Source organism: Harpegnathos saltator, unplaced genomic scaffold (assembly GCF_003227715.2).
Source record: "Harpegnathos saltator strain DR-91 unplaced genomic scaffold, Hsal_v8.6 scaffold467, whole genome shotgun sequence".
In the NCBI taxonomy this organism is placed as follows: domain Eukaryota; kingdom Metazoa; phylum Arthropoda; class Insecta; order Hymenoptera; family Formicidae; genus Harpegnathos; species Harpegnathos saltator.
In genome coordinates, this window is record NW_020230280.1 from 128,059 (window position 1) to 148,407 (window position 20,349).

Sequence of the window (20,349 nt, forward strand, 5' to 3'; positions counted from 1 at the left end):
TATTTTTTTTAAATAAATAGTCAAACTTTAGTTTAATAATAGTCAATAATATGAATGATGATAATAGGCATTTCAGTAAACAAAAAATGTTTTGATAAAACGATAATAAAAGATGTGAATACCACTGACAAGGTTACTAATAGAAATAAATATGTTGTGCGATTTTAACTTACATGCATGCGCATATGTGTATGTTAAGTATTGTGATTATAGTGAACAAAACAAAAATTTCATTTGTTAGGTCATAAACAAGATAAAAGAAATTCACAGATATATATTTCCTTAACTAATCTTGTTTAAACACAATATAAATGTAAACAAGAATATAATTTTACAAATGATATGTAGTATTAAACTCAAATTTACCAGATATAAAAAAAAAAATCAATATTTTTATTTATACGTATATCTAACAATTTTTTATATAAAATTAATTTATAATATTTGTGTATGTGTAAATCGTTATTTTTAAATATCAGAATTTGTATTGACAAGCAGAGTTTTTAATAAAAAACAAAAAATTTCCTAAATCTATATTAAAACACTTTTTTTCCTTATTAAATTTTTATTTTTTCCTTATTAGATTTCTTTTCAGGAATTAATTCTCATCATCTCTATAAATTCGATATCGTAAAGCTTATGAATAAATCCTTTATTCGAGACAAATGATATGAAGCAATATTTAATCTTTGGTTTGCAGTTTGAAATTCGAAATTCTACGCGCGATTGTAAACGAGATTGTCGACGAATCATTCAACCGAGTTTGTAGCTTTCACCTGCAAGAAGCGCAACGATAGGGAACGGATCCAGCAGCACCAATCGACGTGTCGGTTTTACAGAAATAATGGATACATACCGGAGCGTTGATTGGCAATCGGATGTCTATCGCGTTGTTAAGTGAGCCGTTTCACGTTTCTTATTCGTCGAGCGCGTCCAGGCCACGCCTACGTTTATGTTATGGCGGCGTAGCAGAAAAATGACATACACAGCCTGTTATGGAGGAAGGAAGGACTGTTCGCTATACGATGAAGGCTACCGTTGGTTTTGTTGTTTCGCGTTTCGAGGCGAGTGTCACGGCGTTTTCTCGTGGTGAACGATATCGTGCGAACGTTATGTGTGCCGGGACGAGCGAATAGAGCGTCTATGCAATCTTGCGTATCGAGAAGATTGACAGAGTATCGTTGTGTCGTGTCATTGACTTAGGACGAAGTGTCAAAATGGTGTGTGGATCCGTTTTTTTTCACGATATGTAATATTTAAACGCTCTCACGAGCAACGTTTCGACATACAACAATCTTGCATGACATTTGCAGACATCGTCTTGTGAGGAGACACGACTCGCGCGGGTGAGAACATAAAAGTAAGAATAGGTATATGTGACAACGACCATGGACGATGACGAACGATAACGATGACGACAACGACGACAACGACAACGACAACGACGATGACAATGTCAGTGTGCATTGTTTTCTTTCTTTTGCAGTTGCACTAAATTTACATCGCACAAAGCGAATGAACGTTAACGATCATTGATAGACGAGATAATCACAAATATGACGCAGTGCTACGTGTATGCTTATTATCACTGTCAGGGCTTTCATAATTGTTTACAAAAGCGATTTGTTTAATATCGCTCGATTTATATGAATTTCAGAAGCTGTTTATAGACAAAAATGTTCATTATCAGTCCTATTTTTTATTTGTTTTGAAATGTTATCAGTTACTTCGCGCGAATACATTTTCCATATAATCGACTTTAATTTTTAGCATATTTTCAAGTTCATATATTGTCACAAATTGCCTTTAATCAGCTAATAATTCATTGATTGAACATAGACGTCGAAGATTTCGATGTTTATGGCTGGAGTATTTGTAATGAAACAAATATTACATATATCTGCATGTATGCATATACATGTGTATGTGTGTGTGTATGTGTGTGTGTGTGTGTTTTATAGCATGAGTGCTGCTGTTGCAAGCAGAAGTTAGCACATTATATATTACATAATTATCTACACATAAGAAGTTGGGATAAAATATCTTAGCTCTAAATATACATGTATATAACTTCTATATATATATATACACACAAACACAATAAATCTGTATATATCTATTTATAAACACAGCGGTTGTATATGATTGCAGGCTATATGTATTTTGGTACCAAGTGCCGAATAACACTTATAAAATTCAAACGAAGTTATATGGTATCCCGATTGGCATCACGGACGTTATTGGGAGGATGATAATTGAACATCCAAGATGCATTTAATCAAATTTACTCATTAGTGATTATATGTTTGCTGAGGTTAGAGAGTGATGCCGGTTCATCAGATCAATGTTAATCCGCCTGACTGGCAACCACCTTTGTCACTTGGACCTTCCAGCAACACTAGCCCCGCTGGCGGGGAAGGTTTACCAGAATGGACACCACGGGTGAGATTGAGATAAACTATGATCATCTTTAACTTCCTTAAGAAATATAAGCATAAACTTCATTTTATATGTGAATACAACCATTTGATCGCAGCAGAATTATGAAAAGAATATCATGAAAACACTTTAATCTCACAATATTTTGTTTTTATATATAACTCTATTTTGGCAATTATTACATTGTAATATTATCAAAGAATATAAATTATATAGAAGATAATGATTCTTTAATGATAAACTTCTCGTTTTCTTTATAAATGATTTATAAAGATATGGTTATTTCAGGAATCAGGTTATGCCACAGTAGTCACTATTATACCAGATCATTGTCATTCGTCAGTAAGCACATTGTCTTCGAGCAACCATGATATTTGCAGGTAAATGTATCTAAATCATATACTTATATATCTATATCATACTTAAGATATTCGTAATAACTAAAATATGTTAAAATAATGATAAAATTTGCAATTTCTATTTCAATATAAAAGTGTAAAAATTTGTTTGTAAACAAATTTGCTTATAAATAGGATTTGCCATTGTGAAGGCGAAGAAGGTGCTCCTTTGTTGGCACCTTGTTATTGTAGCGGTAGCCTGCGCTATGTACATCAAGCATGTCTTCAGCAATGGATAAAGGCTTCGGATACGCGCGCTTGCGAATTATGCAAATTCACATTCATTATGAATGCCAAGACAAAACCGTTTTGCGAGGTAATTTATTCTCCTTGCTCGGAAAAATTCTTTCGAGAACGGAAAGATTGCCAAGTGTCCTAATTTCATCGTACTTCCGATTACGCGAATAAACGGTGTACGATGACACTTGCAGTGGGAGAAGCTGGAGATGTCCGCGCTGGAGGTGAGAAAATTATGGTGCGCCGTCGCTTTTCACGCCGTGGCCGCGCTCTGCGTGGCGTGGTCGTTGTACGTGCTGGTTGAGCGTTCGGTGGAGGAGGCTCGACGCGGCTTCGTCGACTGGTCCTTCTGGACGAAACTGATAGTCGTCGTGATCGGCTCCACCGGCGGATTAGTTTTTATGTACATTCAATGCAAAGCGTACATTACATTGTGCAGGAAGTGGCGAGCGTTTAATAGGTGCGCTAAAGCGAGAGACACGCTGCGTACGGTGTCTTACAGCAACGATTACTTTTCTACTTAGAAAACAAAAATTTCTTTTTGGATATTGTGGGTGGAAGTTGCACTTTGACGTCTCAACTTCATTGTTTATGTTTGTTTCAGAGTAATATTTATTCAAAATGCTCCTGAAAAAGTGGTGCTTCCTCCTTCACCTACGGATTCTCTGAGAGAGGTGACGTTACCCTTGAAGGACCCGACTGCCTCGATGCCCGAGCTCAATCGCACTCTGTTACCCCGTACCATAGATCCTCCATGTGCCTCGCAGCAGCTGGCGAAGCCCGATTCCGCCGCACCGCCGCAGAGGCACGACGCTCAACTAAAACTTTATGTATTCGACAAGTTGTCCTCGTCCGAGGACAACCTATAATACACAACACACATATACACACATACCATGAAGAAACGGCGTGACGGCCGTTAATCGCGTTGAGAATGAAGAGGAAAAGGAGGAAAGGTGGTTAGCCAAATTTTCAGTTCGAAGTAAGCGCGCGGGCGTGTCTGGACAGAACTGGGTGATTTTAGACCACGTATAAATACGATTTCGAAACTCGGAGCGAGAAGATCACAAGATCCTTGTCGCGAAGTCGTCGAATATCCGCCCTTAAATGAAACAAAGCACCTTTTTCCGAAACTTAGTTCTTTATCAGTGCTTACAGTGTTGACAAGTGGGGTAGATGAAAGTGTACAGTCGGAACACAGCTGGCGCTTTCTCAGACAATTATGTACATAATTATTGTATCTGTGATGTTATTAAATAAACTTTACCATATTTAAACAATATAGCTAAGTAGACTATGTAGCGATAAGTATCGGCGAAAGAGAAGAAGGAGGAGGAGGAGGAACCACATATTGTATTTAGTCGTTCAGCATTAATCATTTGAAACTTAGATAGTCGAACGTGTTCGAGTGTCTCCATCTAGCGTATATTTTCGTTTATACTTTCATATTGCACCACCCTGTACACTTTCTGTACTTCGAGTAAGATAGCTATATACATTTAAAGTATAACGAAAAGAGAAGCAGAGAGAAAAAATGGAGTAGGTATACCGGGAGTGCAGCCGAAATGGACCTTCTTATCGATGCTGTGGCGACGCTGGCGTCGTATCGATCGAGTTGGCGCGATGACGATGGAGGATATCCAGCTGGATTCCGGTGCTCGATGCTGCCCTATCGATCGGTTGATCAGTGTCGCGCGTGTAGCCAAGAGGTCGGGTGTTTCGTCAGTAGTAGTGACTGTGCGGCGGCGGCAGACCGCGCATTGCGAGAGTCGCAGTCGATAGTCGAGCGAAGTTGTACGTGGATACTGCTGGTACGCGGGGAGAGAACGGTTCGAGTTTCCGACGAAGCGGAAGAGCGCCTCGACTTGCACGGGACGTGCGTGATCACTCGTGGAGACGAGCGTCGTACCGTTCGGTGCAGTTTCCGTTCGGCGTCCGTACTGTTCGTCAACACGCTGCTATGTAGCGCCGGTTTGTAAATGAAGCAGCGGCGGCGTATAGCGCGCTCGCGTGCCGAGGGGAGGAGAAGAGCGCCGTCCGCTGTAACCGCGGCGGCGGCGGTAGCAGCGGTGGCGGCCGCGGGGGCGATGGGAATGGCGCGCAAATGCTGCGTGCGTAGCTGCGAGGCGGACGTGCGGGAGGCGCGCGCTAAAGGACTGCCTCTTCACAAGTTCCCCAAGGACGCCGTATTGAAGGACAGGTGGTTGGCCAGTGGTGGATTCGAGAAGAGCTTCAAGCCGACGCCGGGCCAGGTAGTTTGCCATCGGCATTTCAAACGCGCCGATTACGAAGCCGCTGCGCGAGGCCACAAGTTCCTGCTGAAGCGAGGCAGCGTTCCCTCGGTCTTTGCGGATTATGACAATCATCCAGGTACGTGCACGCGATTAACGCGCCGACAATCAACTGACCGCCTCATGTCACGAGAGGGAAATGGACGTTGTCACAGGCGTGGAGCACAACGTAGTTTCGCGCATCCTTCTCTTTCTTTTTCTGTTTCTCTTCCGCCTCTTTGCACCTCCTGCACCTCTTACCTCCCTTGTCTCACACTATCTTCCTTTCTCTTTCTTTCTCTCTCTCGTTCTCTCTCTCTCTCTCTCTCCTCTTTCTCTCTCTCTCTCTCTCTCTCTCTCCTTTCTTTCGCTTCTCCAATGTATTCCCGCTGTGTCCTCTCCCCTCCTCCGTCGCTGCATGCTCCGGCTCGATTCGTCGAGTTGTGTCATGGCGTACCGCGCGCGCCGTGCCGGTCGCTTTTACGTACCATAATTTTTTTCACGAGAACGTGTCTACAACGATGTGATCATTGCCGGTAGTGCTGGCAGATTCTTGCAAGAATGTGTCGAATAGTTTGTGACGTTCACGCGCTTGTGACATTCGATTGTTTGCCGATAAGAACAGCGTAAGCGATAACAGACATAGCGCGGCAAAGTGTTATTTTGTTCTTTTAGTAGTGCGACCTCTCTTCGGTTTACAACTTTTCATATTTATATTCGATTTGTACGTAGTTATTTTTTATTAACTTTCAGTTGCGTAATATCAGCGAAATTAAAAGTTAACTTCTTGTATACATTTTATAGAAGATATTTAAAATGTTACTATTTATTAAGATATAGTTATTAGATTTTATTCTAATCGAACTTAATACACAGCATGAAATGTGAATAAAAATTGTATCCAAATGCACATTATCTATGTCATTAGTGTCAAACTAAATTAATGATCTTTTTTCTTTTTTCAGATCCTGTAATTATATCAGTAAAGTCATCAACATCATATGCGCAAGAAGATTTGGATCTGATCAATTCAGAAATATTAAATCTGGAACATTCTGTCTCACCGTTATTATCTGAAGCAAGAACACCTAAATCTGACAGTTGTGGCGAGCAATGTTACTCCAGGCCTGAATCTTCTACTGATTCGTTAAATCCTCCAGATAATTCAGAATTAATAGATACTGGATACAAAATGACAACTCTAAAGGAAGAAACTGTGACAATGATGAAAGACAAGTCGATGGAGAATTCAGATAGTAAAGTGAATACAGTAGCTATGCAACTTGGTATTGTTGAACCAGGAATAATAAAAACTGTTGCCAAAGATTTAATGATAAAGGAGGAATTAAAAGACATTAAATTATCTGATGACAAAGAATTTGACAAAACAGAAGAAATAAAACCAAAAGTTTTAAACAAAGATGGATTAAAGTTTTATCCTGGTGCTAAATTAGAAGCTAAAGATTTTAGTGAAAAGTGGCAAGTATTATTGAAAATAATGTTAACAAGCTGCTAAAGCAGAGTGTGATGGATTATTGTGTGAAATAAAATTAAACTTAATTAAATAAATGTAAATTAGTTATAAGTGAAACATGAATAATAGATTTGAAAGTTAAATTTTAACTAGAATAGAATCAATACATATATTAAATTATACTTATAGGTATTCTGCAAAAGTGGTAGAAACAGACTGGGATGAGAGGGAAGTTCTAATACATTTTGACAAATGGAATTCAAGGTTCGATGAGTGGATACCAATGGATAGTTCCAGGCTTCGTGTATTACAAACTCCACCAAAGTAAGTAGATATTGTAATTATCAGAAATACTGTGATATATCAGTGATTAGCACCTAGGCTATTTAAATCTTCATATTACTCCCAGAGTTAAAGATTTTATCTTGATAAAAGTGTTTTGTCTTTCTTTAAAGCGAACAAACTTGGATCCTGCCATCTCCGTAAGTGAAAATTGTGTTAGTGAATAGGTGAAAATTACAGTACCTGCATAGTGGTAGAAAAACTCATGATTTTGTAGTATTTCTTTTCCAACCTGATTAACAAGAGAGTGATTTTTAATTTTTATTAAGTATGAAGATTACTTAAGACTCTGTGCTTATTACATCAGTGAAGATGAGAGTAAATATTGGTCCACCGCTGAATACTTCAAATGATGGAATGCAAATAAAAGATTCAGTTTTTGTTACATTGAATCTTATTTTTGTGCTGTGCTTATATAGTAAGAATAAAAATATAAATTATTATTTTAGATAAAAGATGCAAGAAGTTTTTCTATAATTTTTTTAAGTTTTGCGAAACTAATGCACATTGAATTATCATATATGTGAAAATTAGCAGGAATAGGCAATGTATAATTATTTTCACTAATATACCTACTATTATTATGTAAAGTCACATTTTGTAGAATAATTTTCCCACTGAAACATCGCTGGACCAATTCTCTAAATTCAGTTTGGTATATTTCTGTAGATTGCGATTGCACAGTTTTAACAAACGAACTACGAGTCGATGTTATTTAAACAAAAAAGTGAATTACGCGAGACATAGGTTTTTTTCTTGAGGTTTTCACATTTCATTTAATTCTAATACATTCAATTTACGCATAATGCGTGGATTTCGCACCTCCAGGGAAACAAAAGTGAGGGACTTTTCAGTGGGAGAAAGGATACTCGCTACGTGGGCGGACGGTAGAAAATATCCAGCCAAAGTGAATGCGGTCTTAAGTAATGGTAAGGGACCTAACCTTAACTGTAAGCAGGAAAGAGACGGAGTACATCTCGTAGATAACTGTTTGACGTTTGCACTTAAGGAGAGAGGGATATATATATGTTTAGCTTTTTTATCTCAATAGGCTAAAGTACCTCGGAAGTAGATCTAAGTAAATCTTTTTCGCAGATAGATACGATGTATTGTTCGATGATGGATACGGGAAGATCGTTAAATCGTCAAAAATGACCAAAATCGCCGCAACCCCGACTAAGGTAGGGAGTCATAGATTGAGGTTATGTTGTTGTTTCTTTACCTTTAACTGTAAGTTAAGAAAATCTTATATGAGTTAGTAGAATAAAACGATACTTTTTTCATATATTTAATATTACTTAGTATTATTCTTCAACTTATTATCTGAACAAGTCATAAAAATTAATATTGTAATGAAAACTTAGAACAAGCTGTTGCGAATGAGATTTTTAAACTGAAATTTCCACATGTATGTCACATAAGACATAACTATGTTGTTAATGTTATCATTATAAACTATTTGTTTTGTCCCATTTAAATAGCAATTGAGTGAATTGGAAGGATATATCGGTAGTAAACAAGAAAGGAGAGACAAGAAAAGAAAACATACAATTATGGAGTTGTTTCATACTAACTCTAGAAAACGTATAAAAACTGACTCTGATAAAACGCCAAAGAAAGTGGAAACTGTTGTTAAGGAAAGTGGAGAAAGCAGTTTAGAAACCAAAATTGAATTGGATGGTACAATGTACGGTCCTTGTTTTGAGCCTGACACAAATTTGTTAAAGGGGTTTGATACCAACATCGCAAAGATCAAATCATATTCGAAGAAAAGCAAGAAAGAGTTGCCCAAAATTGATACAGATCATGAAGAAGATGTTGGTCCTGAGTGGATTGATGGAGAACCACAAGGGACAGAATCTTATATTGTAGATGGTAATGATGGTGAGTTGTTATATTAATTGTAATTAATTACTAATTGTATAGTTTCTAATATGATATTAATGAAATACATTATATTCTTTTTTTTATATTTCCTTGTGCTTTCTTACATCCCTTACAGCTTTTTACATCTTGTTTTAATGTTTCATATTAAATTTAATTTCTAGGACCACGTCGATCTATAATAATATCAGATAAAAGATTGCCACCTGGGTGGGAAAAACATTTTACACAAAGGAAAGCTGGTACATCAGCAGGAAAGTGGGATGTGCTGTTTATACAGTATGATATAAGATATATTTTATTTTAAATTATGATTAACTATAACATATAATATATACTCAATTAAATTTCTATTTTTAAGCAAGCAGACTGGAAAGAAATTCAGATCTAGAAACGATATCAGAGTGTTCATGGAAAACCAAGGACAGTTGGATTTTGATCCTGAAAAATTCGATTTCTGCATACATCGTAAGAAACGGAACGTGCATCGTATTAAACAAGAGATTACACCGGAAGTACCGAAAAAGATAAAAACCTTATTGCCCAAAACGAAAGCATTAGCCACACCTGAGAGTACATCTCTTATTGCGAGTACTCCCGATATTCCACCTACTGCCTCGACGCCTACTACATCTGCTACAGATAGTGGTAAGATTTCCATATAATATTAAATCTTAAGTCATATCACATCTTAATTCTTTCAATATATTTTTTACCTTCCACTAATTCATCAGAGATGAACTATTGTAAGTACTTAAAGATAATATATTTTTATATAATTATGTAGCTTAGTCATTTGTTCTCTTCTTGATACATTTATGTAGCAACACTAAGATAAAAGTGTCTTACGATTATTTTATAATATTATTTTATAATATCTGATAATATTTACTTTTTGATACAGCAGTTTTTATTGGTGGACTTCGTGTGGAAATGGAAGACAGTGCTTATAAATGTCCTAAGGAAGGATGTAATAAGAATTTCCGAAAAGAAAATTTATTGCAAATGCATATTAAGCATTATCATCCTGAATATTCTAAGTTTTTGGGATCTACTCCAAAAGTCGAAGACTTGGCTTATGCAAGAACAATCGGAGAATCTATAGAAGACATTATTCCGAAGAAATCGACGCCATTCTTAGAAAAAATCAATAAAATCGGAAAGAAGAAATCTCTTCCAGATAAACTATCTTCCAATTTATTGCAACCAGTATTAAATCCTGTGCAACCTACATCTCCTTCAATATCAGCTCCATTAATATCTGAATTAGAGGAGGAAATAGATCAATCGGAAAAATGTAGTGACTTGCAGAAGGACGATGTAAAGATTGAAACAATGTCTCCCATGTCTAATCACAGTATGGAAATAGACGATGACATTGAGAAGAAAAGAGAAAATGCTTGCGCCATGTCTCCTACTACATTATTCGATATGAAAGTTAAAGAAGAGAAAACGCAAGTTGGAATTAAGACATTATTACCTGTGAGACCATCCACAACATCCGAGTCGCAAAAAATCGATAAGACGAAACCTGTGGATGAGATAATGCACATTGAACGTACAAAAAATTCAAAGAAAAGGCAATCCGAATATAGCATGCACTTACCTGCTAAAGGAAAAAAACGACATGGTAAACATTTTTCATATTATTGCTTCATATTTATTATTGCATATGCTTAGTTTTAAAGTGTTTAAGAAATCTCAAGAAAATATATCAAAATAAAAGTCTTGATTCTTTTAATGTAACTTTTTTATGATTTTACTAATTTATGGATTAATGAAATACAGTTTAACATACCGTATGTTGTTGCACATGTCAGATCTCATCGATAGTTTCGGCGATTTAGATGACAGCGCTCTGGATGTTGATGGACCGACAGCACTCATGTATAGATATAGTCGTAGAAAATCCGATTCCAAAAGTGATGAAAATAGTCAAAATAGTAAGTGCAACAGATTTCGCCGTATATGTATATAATGATACATTCTTACTACAACTATTTTGGTTTAGATATATTTTTTTTCTAATTCAATACAGTTTGAGAAATACGTAGATTTTTCTTTAAATAATATGTTTTATAATATACTTGATATATTTATAATATTTTATTATATTATGTAATACTTTGTATTGTTTTTGTTCTTGTTCTTTAGGTCAACTAAATGATTCTCGCATTGAAAAAGGCGATCCCTTAAAAGGGGATACTAGCAAAACTGATATTAATAATGATGCAGAAGGTACATGATTGATTTTTTTATCTTTTATTAACTGCTTCCTAATTTTATATGTAGATAATATTTATTTTTCTTGCATTTATATTTTACTTTATATATTCACACATAGTTAACGAACATACACACACATACACACATATATGTATATGTATATATAATCAAAAATATATTTCTACGAGATGTACATACATTTTTTTCATGAATATGAATATTAATGACTTACTATCGCAGAGAGTGAAGGAGTAATGATGATGATCAATGGTGAAATGGTAAAAGTGGAACAACTTCGAAGGGAAGAAATAATAAATTGTACATGTGGTTTTATGGAAGAGGACGGTCTAATGATACAGTGCGATCTCTGTCTTTGCTGGCAACACGGTCACTGTAATGCGATTGAAAGAGAGAAAGATGTACCTGAAAAATATATCTGTTATATATGTCAACATCCGTATCGGCAAAGATCATCGAGAAAGTATTTTCATGATCAGGACTGGATTAAGGAAGGAAAATTGCCAAGGTAATTTATTAATTAAAAAAAAAACTTTTTTATGTAATGTATACTTTACATAATTTGTAATTTATTAATATTAAGAGGATACACTACTGTTATGTAATGTTTAACTGATTATTGAACTTTTTTAGCTTGCCCAATCGTACTCGGGATCAGTATATGATAAATCAAAGAACCGCGATGTTGAAACGGTCGTATGATTTAGTTGGTGCACTCTTGCAAATACAACAAATTCTTCATAGTTTGCGCGTGAAGATCAATGTTGCTCAGTATGCATTATATATCTATTTATTAAAAAACAAAAATAAATATTTGTATGGTAACAAATAATTTTTAAATGTATATATAGGCAGAAGGACCACCCCAAATTATATCTTTGGGCTAAGAATTGGGAGAAGACGAATATACCAAAAGTAGATTTTGAACCGGTACCAGTAATGGAAATAACGAAATCAGGAGTGGATTTTATCGACACAGGTGTTGAGAATTTGCGACGTATTGAGCCAAAGACAGAAATTAAATTACCTTTGAAAGATGATCAAGACGAGAAGTCAATCGCCTCCGATTCGGAATTAATGAAAATACTGGAAGAGGATAGCACACATTCTGACGAGTCCAGAGTCACCGGTAAAAGAGAAGGCTTAATTAATTCAAAGGATAGTCATATACTTTTGGATGCATTGACAAATAGCAACTCCGACATGAAACAAAGGAATGTTGATGCAGATATTAAAACGGAGAATATAGGTACGTTATTGAAGAGTATAGGCGCAATAATTTAAAACAATACTCGGAATTACTTGCAGATATAAATAATACTTTCAACGTTTAGTTTTAAGATCATCAGCTTTGCAAGACATGTGAGACTTTCCCTAATCGCTGAAAAATTCTTATCGAAATTAATATTTTATTGTTGTAATTATAATTATAATATAAATATACTGATAATGTTAGGTGTATATAACATATACAGGGGATTAATTTCAATAAAACTTGTGTATAGTATAATATACTATATATCGATTATATATAAATATAATAATCTACTACACACGCGCACACACACACACACACACACACACACACACACACACACACACACACACACACATTATTATACAAGCAATTTACACATTATTATACAAGAAATTAAAGTGTCTCACAGGCCTTATGAAGTTAATGGTCTTGAGATTGTCGCTCATGAGATTCGATAGATGAGTGGCAGCAATAAGTGAAAGAAAGTGGAGTTTCAAAAATTTCTTAAAAGCAAGTAATTCGTAACATTGATCTAGTAGAAATTACAACCGAGTTGTTCTTCGAATATTACATTTTTAACTCAATTATATATAGGTTTGCTTGCTGAGAAAAATATGATGAATAATTCTATATCAGAAAATCTAAGTTCAAACTCGCTCATTAATGATGACCAACCAGAGTCTAATATAGTTCAAGTTGAGGACGAAGTCACCGCACCTTTACAACCTTTCATACCGGAACCCGAAGCACCAATCGATCCAGCAGAGTGTCGAATGAGATTATTAGAACACATCGAACATTTTCAGAATCACATCGAATCGAGATTGTCGTCTATAGATGCGCAAGTTTGCGGTAATAAAATTAGATAGTGGGGAATTTTTGCAATCCGTCTTTCAGATACGGTAAATATAAATCGTGAACGCTATTGGCGTGTTATTTCTGAGCGAATAACAATTTAAGTTTACCGTATCTGAGAGACGGTATTGCAAAAACTTCTTAGTAATATATGTCTATCTAATTTATCTAGGTATTTATTGTATATATTTTCCATGTAGCTCTGGAGGCTATGGATATGGAAGAACTTGAAGAACTTCCGAATCCACATATGCAGTCACGTCTTAAGCAAACTGTGCAGATGTTATTACGTGATTTAAATACAGTCCGGAAATTGGCAGCGTTATGTTAAAACAGAATAAATTATTACACCTATCAAATTTGGAATATTCAAACATGTATATAAGATATATATATATATAAAATGTGTGTGTGTGTGTGTGTGTGTGCGTGTGCGTGTGCGTGTGTGTGTGTGTGTGTGTGCGTGTGTGTGTGTGTGTGTGTGTGTATGGTAGATTATTATATATAATTGGTATATAGTATATATTACGCAACATGTATATTATTGAAATTTGGTTCTACCATTTAATAATTATAATTTTAATGAGCTTGGAACCATTTAATGATTATGGTTATTAGTGAGACTAGTGCAATTAGCAATAGCTTGTATTTCAGTTGTAATTTATGATAATTAATAATGTTATCATTAAACAAAAAATACAAATTTTAATTTAATTTTAATTAATCTTTGCTCTTGTATTGTATTCTGATATTGAGTTAGTGGAAAATTAACGATAAAACCTGCTTTCTAATTTCATTTTATGGTAGATTTTACCAAGAAATAATTACGAAATTATTAAATTTACATTACCATACACACAAATTAATATAATAATTTCCTCTTTTTAAATATTAATTTTTTTTTTTAGATCAATGCTTATGATAAATGTACGAACATGTATAATCAAGATAAATTGACTCAAACATAATTTTCGGTTACAAAAACAAAAATGTAACTCAATATTCTAAGCTGGAGTATTTGCGATAAATTGCCCGTCGGAGTTACTAACGGTAGATCGCTAATCCGCATTCGCAACACTGGCGTAGTGAATGGTTAACTCGCAAGATGGCACGAGCGAGACATCTGATTGGGCGCCGTCGCCATCTTGGTTTAGCCCAACAGTGGATGACGTCAGATGATGGTGTGCAGTCGCGCGACACACGAACACAAAGGTCAGACGGACGAAGACAACAGTGGACAGAACGTCGGACTTGAAGTACGTGGGTTTGAGAAAAAGAGAGGGAGTGAGTAGAGGCACAGTAGTTGGAGTATATCAAAGCAGTGACAGAGAGGAATTGATAGAAAGAAAGAAAGAGGAAGGCATGCGCGTCCCGTGGTAGTGGTGCACAATCTGTCGGTGCGGTGCAGTCTCGTCGGCGGTAAGAGTGATAGGATAAAACACATCGCGGCGTGTGTGCTCGGCTCGGCTCGGCTTGTCTCGACTCGGCTCGCGATTCCTTCCCGCATCCGTTATGACGGTACAGTGATCCAGCGCTAGGCGCTGCACGTCAGGGCATCGTCTCTTTTCTCGGCAAGGAGAGAGGGAGAAGGCGAGAAAGAGACCGAGCGAGAATACGACGACGCGCTATCCCGCACAACTCGGCGCACCCTTCTCGCGTTCGCATGGAAAAGGCCATAGAGTTGACGCGACGACGATGGAGGCGCGCCGCAGTCCGCGAGTTTGACCGCTAGACGGCCCTCCTCCGGCGTATTCGAGGATTTCCCTCGGCTCGGCGCTGGACACAGGGACTTTCCCAGTAGGTGTGTTCGCGCGCGGCCATGTGCCGCGCCGTCACCGCGCCCGCTCCGCGTGTGTCTCCTCTCTGCGGATTGTCGTCGTCGACCTCGCGTGTTATATCGTCGCCGCAGTCGATTAAGTGTTTTGTTGCGTAGCCTCCAACGCGTAGAAGTCGGTCGGTCTCGCGGCTGAGTGGTGCCTCTTCGTTTCGGATGCCTCGTCAGTACATCTCGTCGACGTCTACGTGTATATCGGTGTGTTGGTGCGACGAGTGACAACGAAAAGCAGCCGCGACTTTTTTCCTCTATCCGCCCTTGTATTTTTGTCCGGCTCATATTAGCGAGTCGTAGAAGTTAGCGCGAGCGAAGAAAGAAGATAGAAAGAGGGAGAGAGAGGGAAAGAGAAAGAAAGAGGAGGTAGCAGTTGAAAAGAGAGCAAGAACGAGCGAACGAACGAGGGTCGCTAGACGGCAGACTCGGTCGTCGGAGTTTGGTGTCGACGCTTCGCGACTCTCCAGTCAGCAGACGAGAGAGAGAGAGAGAGCGAGCGAACCAGGCGGTGAGAAAGAGAGGGAGAGAAAGAAAGAGAGAGAGAGAGAGAGAGATAAAGAGAAAGAGACAACGCGAGAGGGAGCGCGAGTGGCGTATCAAGATGGCGCATAATTTGGCACCGAGCGTCAACTGCTCGCTCGACGACATTGACCTGAACGCTTTGAAGGTATGTAAATACATTCGAATTATACGTTTCGTTAGCGAAAGCGATCGTGTGCGTGCAGCGCGTCGTTGCAGCGCTGCCCTGCGTGACGCGGCGCGGCGCGGCGTGTCGCGTCGCGTCGACCCGGTCGCGCCGGCTCTCGTCTGGACCCGCCTGGACCCGCCTGTGTTGGCTGTCACGCGCGTCTTATTATACGTGATGATTAACTTCGCGAGAAACGACAACGGCGAGAGAACAAGGAAGAGCAAGTATCCTCCTTGGTTTCCTCTTTCTCTCTCTCTCTCTCTCTCTCTCTCTCTCTCTCTCTCTCTCTCTCTCTCTCTTTCTCTCTCTCTCTCCTTCTCGCGTCGTTACGTCGCGTGAGCGAGACGTCGCATGTACATGCAACGTACACAAAAAAATGGGTCCAGTGCCCCCTTCCCCACACTCGACATACGTCGATTTCTATGTAATATTTATGTAACATGTCCTGCCGTTTGTGTGTGCATTGAGCTGCATGATTGGACATGGTTGCATTTTATGCAAGAATGAAGAGAATCGGCGAATCGTGTGTCACGAGGTCGTCTTGTGAATGCGAGGCGCATTGGAGCCATTCATGCTATCGTCGTAGCATTCATATGTAGGCTCCATTCGGTCGCGTTTACCGCTCCGCTGTTATATCGTATATTATTCTAGTTGAAATAAATCAGATATGTATATATATTTGTATGTTCGGGATTTAGGGTGAAACTGGATGAAAGAAGCGCAATTACGGGACAGTAGAGAAAAATTCTGCTAAAAGAAAGACAAACAAAAGCATTGTTGACAGTTTTCCACGAGGTATCGACGGACTTCGCGCGTGACGAAGTCACTTTGAATATTTCCTTAGTCATAGTCGGACGTAGTAGACTCATTCGTTCGCGTCTTCTCTCTTTATTATTTGTAGCCGTGGATGTGCGAATTGCACGCACGGAGAAATTCGGTCTGTCTGCTTTATTTTCGACACCGAGATTAATGCATTTTTCCCGAAAAACGTAAACACGTAGCGCAGCATATTCAGTTAGACGAGATAATCGAAGCTTGAATTATCGGAGGGAAAAATCAGCCATAGAATCGGTCATTGAAGATAGGATAACTCGGGTTTGTCGCGTAAACAACGAAAACAGCCCTTTCTTTCGAGACTTATCGACTTGTGATAATCGCGCTCCATCTTGTTAGAGATTTTTGTCTGCGACTAACTTCACACACGTAAGTTCATTTTTAAAATGGCCGACCGCCGGATTTTGACGCGTTCATCGCGTCTCGAATTGTAGCCGAAGTAAAGCCACTTTATACCTTGCAATCCGCTTGTGATCTTTGTTTACGCGTGAGATCTCGAAGTGCTTATGTTTACTCGACGGAGAAAGTGCATTAAATCGCGTCGACGTGTCGGCTCGTTGTGAGATAAGCAGCGCGATCTCATCGTCGCGATGTAAAAAAATCACGAAGCGACTTATATAATTGCTAGAAAATCGCGCATAATCGTATAATACAAGTTACAATTTTGACACATTTGATCGCAAATCGCAAATGTCTCGTATGAACACTTTCCATTTGTTCGTTTGCGATATTCTCTCGCGTTGCATAACTCTGACTGCTTTATGTTCGCTTCGCAGGAGCCTGCTGGAATCTTCGAGCTGATAGAAGTGGTCGGCAATGGAACATACGGCCAAGTTTACAAGGTGAGTATCCTAAGAATTCCTCTATTCTCGCTCACGGTGCTCGCGCGACTGCATCTCGCGCGTAATTATTACCCGTCGCGCGAGAATAACTGCGCCCGGATATTTGGCATTCGCCAGTTACGCGCTTTTATTCGTATGTGTGTCCGCATACGCGTTTCGTCAATTATCGATTTCACGTGGTGTGGCGTGGCGACCTTTACTGTGGTATTTTAAATTAACGCGTAGGCGTCAGGGCGACTTGGTGAAATAACAACGTATTAACGAGCAGGCGTCGGTGCGACGAAGTGACGGAGGAAAAAAAGGGGGAAAAATAAAAAGGCGAAGGAAAAAGTTGTTGACAATATCTTGAACGTATCTCGGCGCGGAGGGGAATAGCGCGTCTCCGAGAGATTTCCACGTGTAACCGAGAACGTTATTTTAATTAACGAGTGGGCGCCGCGCAGGACGACGGAACACGGCAAAAAGATTGCGTTAACGAGACGGGTGTCAGGATGACGGAGTAGAAAATGAATAGGACGATACGCGGACTTGATCTTCGCCGAACGGTACCGCGTATCGCGAGGTTTCCACGTATAACACCTATTATCATTGTCTTCCGTGTGTCGCAATGAGACTCAAAATCGCGTTTCGACGTATTCCTAGATAAGCGAATGTGTGTACTTTGATGTTCACGATATTCTTAACGATACCGAGAGAGAATGACTAATATAGCTGTTACTAATATCTCTTGTTCCCAAGAAAATTCCACAGCTGGAAAGCGCATTCGATTTTCGTATACGTGTACCATGAGTCGTCGTATATTTCCTGCTGATAATCCGTAATCCTTATCTGTCAGGACCTAAAACTACACTCGCCCCGCACATCATGTATGTTTTCTGTTTGAGTGTGCATTCGTTATCGCGGGATCCCCCGTATCCGTTTATCCTTCGTTCCCCGCCCTCTGCTGTCGTACAGAAATCTAAATTCGTGGCTCGCGCACCGCGTTACGCACGTGGGAAACTTTCGCGTTTAAGGTGATACGACGTGTAGCGTTGCATTCTCGCGCGATACACACATACACGCGCAATCGTGCACCCGTTTCTTCATGTGCCTCCGCCGCAGGTGGCGGCTCCTTGCGCTAACGCGCCCGGATAAAACGTTTTCTTGCCGTCGAGTCAAGAAAAAAAGGAGGATAATGATTTCTCCTTTGTATCTCAGTGCTGAACCGGCCCGCCGCTGCGATTGAATCGGCAGCGCGAGTCGAGAAGCGACGCGAGTGAGTCACATAACAGGAATGCTGCGGGGAAATAAAAAGAGAGAAGAGAAAAAATATCGCCTTTCTCCGTTTGATTGCGAGTCGTTTCTGCATCCGTTGTCAGTGCGGAGACGTCACGCTGCGTATTGAAATATTAAAGCGATCGATAATATACCGTCGTTGCGCTCCTTTGTAATGACAACGCTCCTAATTTCCAGCCGCCGCCTGTTCCTTTCGGGGTAGGATCGTTCAGACTGTTCGCACGCGGGACTGAAGTGAAAGCGACAGATATGTTCCGAGGAGTCGTGCCGTCGTTTGTGTGCAACGAAAATGCAAACTTCTGCCGGGATACAGAGGGACGAGACGTTTACGGTAGTCGATTCGTGTGGGAGTAGTAGACAGCGGCGGGGAACTGCTTCCTCACCTGCAGCGGCGAGCGAAAAAGACGATGATTCACCTTGAAAAAATTCTCCTTGACGAGGTCGTCCTTGAGGGAATATCTCGATGTGAAAACGCGCCGTGGTGGCCGGGAGGTCGAGACTCTCGACCGGAAGGACGCGGGAATCGTAAAATGTACGTCATTAGCTTGGGGCCGCGCGTTATTAGAATAGAATTGTAGAATAATCGAAGAAATGAAGGAACGAAGGAACTCTCTCGCGTGCGTCTCGATGTTATTGGAATTAATTCTAGAGCGCTAATTTTGTCTCCGAGACGTGTGCGTTCGAGTAAAGCGAAAAGAAATTGCGCGACACCCGTCGAGTCAACTTCTCACTTATTTAAATGTTTCAGGTAAATATCGTAACTCTAAAACGATCAGAGAAAATCTAGTTTGGGAAAAGTTTGTAAGTGGCATTTGAGAGCATCGTTGAAAACGTGAAATCTCATAGGACTAGTCTTCTAGGATTATGAAAGATTCGTGTCGTTAATTACATAATTCGAATATACAGAGAGAGAAAGAATTTTTACCATATCAACGGCAGAAATAGAAAGAATGAGAAAAAGAGAGAGGGGGGAGGGAGAGAGAGAGAGAGAGAGAGGAAGAGAGAGAGAGAGACGGTAAACGGCACGATGAGAAAGATATATATTACCGGAGGGAGGGGAGATGGCAGCGTACCCATGTTCCCTCTCTCGTGTGAACGACATTAAAATGAAAGTTGTTCTGGCACAATTAATTCATGTGTGTCCGTGCCCAGACGATGCCGCCGTTGCATTTCACGCGTTCGTTCGCGCCTCATTCGTAACGATTGGCCCACTTTACGACGAATCGTAATGGGAGAAGTTCGTGCGAAACCACCGCGAAGTCGTTCGGGCGATTCGCGATTCGAGAAAAAGACCATATGCGTGAATTTCCACCCGAGTTTCTTTTATCGTTTGAAAACTAAGGGGAAAGAGGAGAAGGGGATGCAATTTTGGCGTCGGTGTTCGCATCACCGCAATCTTCTCCACCTTCTCGTGGCGCGTGCTCTTTAAAACGCTTTACTTTCGTGCTATGCGGAGATAGAGAGGACGAGAAGGAGACGAG

The 20,349-nt window shown here is 39.4% G+C and overlaps 3 protein-coding genes across 32 annotated transcripts in view; all 3 read left to right on the plus strand.

Annotated features, from left to right (window-relative positions):
• The first annotated feature begins 943 nt into the window (after positions 1-943).
• On the plus strand, positions 944-4,358 carry LOC105185014 (E3 ubiquitin-protein ligase MARCH8). 6 transcript variants are annotated; one of them, XM_011144207.3, is made up of 7 exons: positions 944-1,220; positions 1,314-1,346; positions 2,320-2,442; positions 2,728-2,819; positions 2,973-3,153; positions 3,269-3,534; positions 3,679-4,358. In XM_011144207.3, the coding sequence occupies exons 1-7, from the start codon at positions 1,218-1,220 to the stop codon at positions 3,941-3,943; spliced, it is 963 nt and encodes a 320-aa protein (XP_011142509.1). In that variant the 5' UTR covers positions 944-1,217; the 3' UTR covers positions 3,944-4,358. The 6 variants fall into 6 exon arrangements, with proteins under 6 accessions (XP_011142509.1, XP_011142514.1, XP_011142510.1 ...); XM_011144212.3 differs by having other exon boundaries at positions 944-1,360; XM_011144208.3 differs by lacking the exon at positions 1,314-1,346.
• Positions 4,359-4,600: 242 nt separating this feature from the next.
• MBD-R2 (PHD finger protein MBD-R2) lies at positions 4,601-13,815 on the plus strand. 6 transcript variants are annotated; one of them, XM_025302037.1, is made up of 18 exons: positions 4,601-5,444; positions 6,310-6,823; positions 7,008-7,142; positions 7,274-7,300; positions 7,989-8,089; positions 8,256-8,341; positions 8,642-9,044; positions 9,209-9,323; positions 9,406-9,692; positions 9,779-9,790; positions 9,949-10,674; positions 10,865-10,987; positions 11,199-11,282; positions 11,511-11,796; positions 11,922-12,059; positions 12,140-12,537; positions 13,141-13,398; positions 13,602-13,815. In XM_025302037.1, the coding sequence occupies exons 1-18, from the start codon at positions 5,054-5,056 to the stop codon at positions 13,730-13,732; spliced, it is 4,215 nt and encodes a 1,404-aa protein (XP_025157822.1). In that variant the 5' UTR covers positions 4,601-5,053; the 3' UTR covers positions 13,733-13,815. The 6 variants fall into 6 exon arrangements, with proteins under 6 accessions (XP_025157822.1, XP_025157823.1, XP_025157824.1 ...); XM_025302038.1 differs by having other exon boundaries at positions 9,952-10,674; XM_025302040.1 differs by lacking the exon at positions 4,601-5,444 and adding an exon at positions 5,822-5,970 and having other exon boundaries at positions 13,602-13,814.
• A 764-nt stretch (positions 13,816-14,579) lies between these two features.
• msn (serine/threonine-protein kinase msn) overlaps positions 14,580-20,349 on the plus strand; it is a 29,029-nt gene continuing 23,259 nt past the window's right edge. For 10 of the 20 annotated variants that reach the window (XM_025302069.1, XM_025302071.1, XM_011144194.3 and 7 more), the window contains exons 1-2: positions 14,581-15,896; positions 17,528-17,593. In XM_025302069.1, the coding sequence (XP_025157854.1) occupies positions 15,831-15,896; positions 17,528-17,593 (132 nt within the window). In that variant the 5' untranslated portion in view covers positions 14,581-15,830. Of the gene's footprint in view, positions 15,897-17,527; positions 17,594-20,349 lie in introns of all 20 variants that reach the window. The other 10 variants (XM_025302077.1, XM_011144200.3, XM_011144202.3 and 7 more) reach the window with 4 other exon arrangements.

What these genes read in the sequence shown, in the direction of transcription:
- LOC105185014 (XM_011144207.3), top strand. An exon ending in AGGAGACACGACTCGCGCGG is followed by an intron (nt 1,347 to 2,319) that starts GTGAGAACATAA and finishes TGCTGAGGTTAG; the next exon opens with AGAGTGATGCCGGTTCATCA. An exon ending in AGCAACCATGATATTTGCAG is followed by an intron (nt 2,820 to 2,972) that starts GTAAATGTATCT and finishes GCTTATAAATAG; the next exon opens with GATTTGCCATTGTGAAGGCG.
- MBD-R2 (XM_025302037.1), top strand. Translation starts at nt 5,054, where the DNA reads ATGAAGCAGCGGCGGCGTATAGCGCGCTCGCGTGCCGAGGGGAGGAGA. An exon ending in GGATTATGACAATCATCCAG is followed by an intron (nt 5,445 to 6,309) that starts GTACGTGCACGC and finishes TTCTTTTTTCAG; the next exon opens with ATCCTGTAATTATATCAGTA. An exon ending in TATTGTAGATGGTAATGATG is followed by an intron (nt 9,045 to 9,208) that starts GTGAGTTGTTAT and finishes TTTAATTTCTAG; the next exon opens with GACCACGTCGATCTATAATA.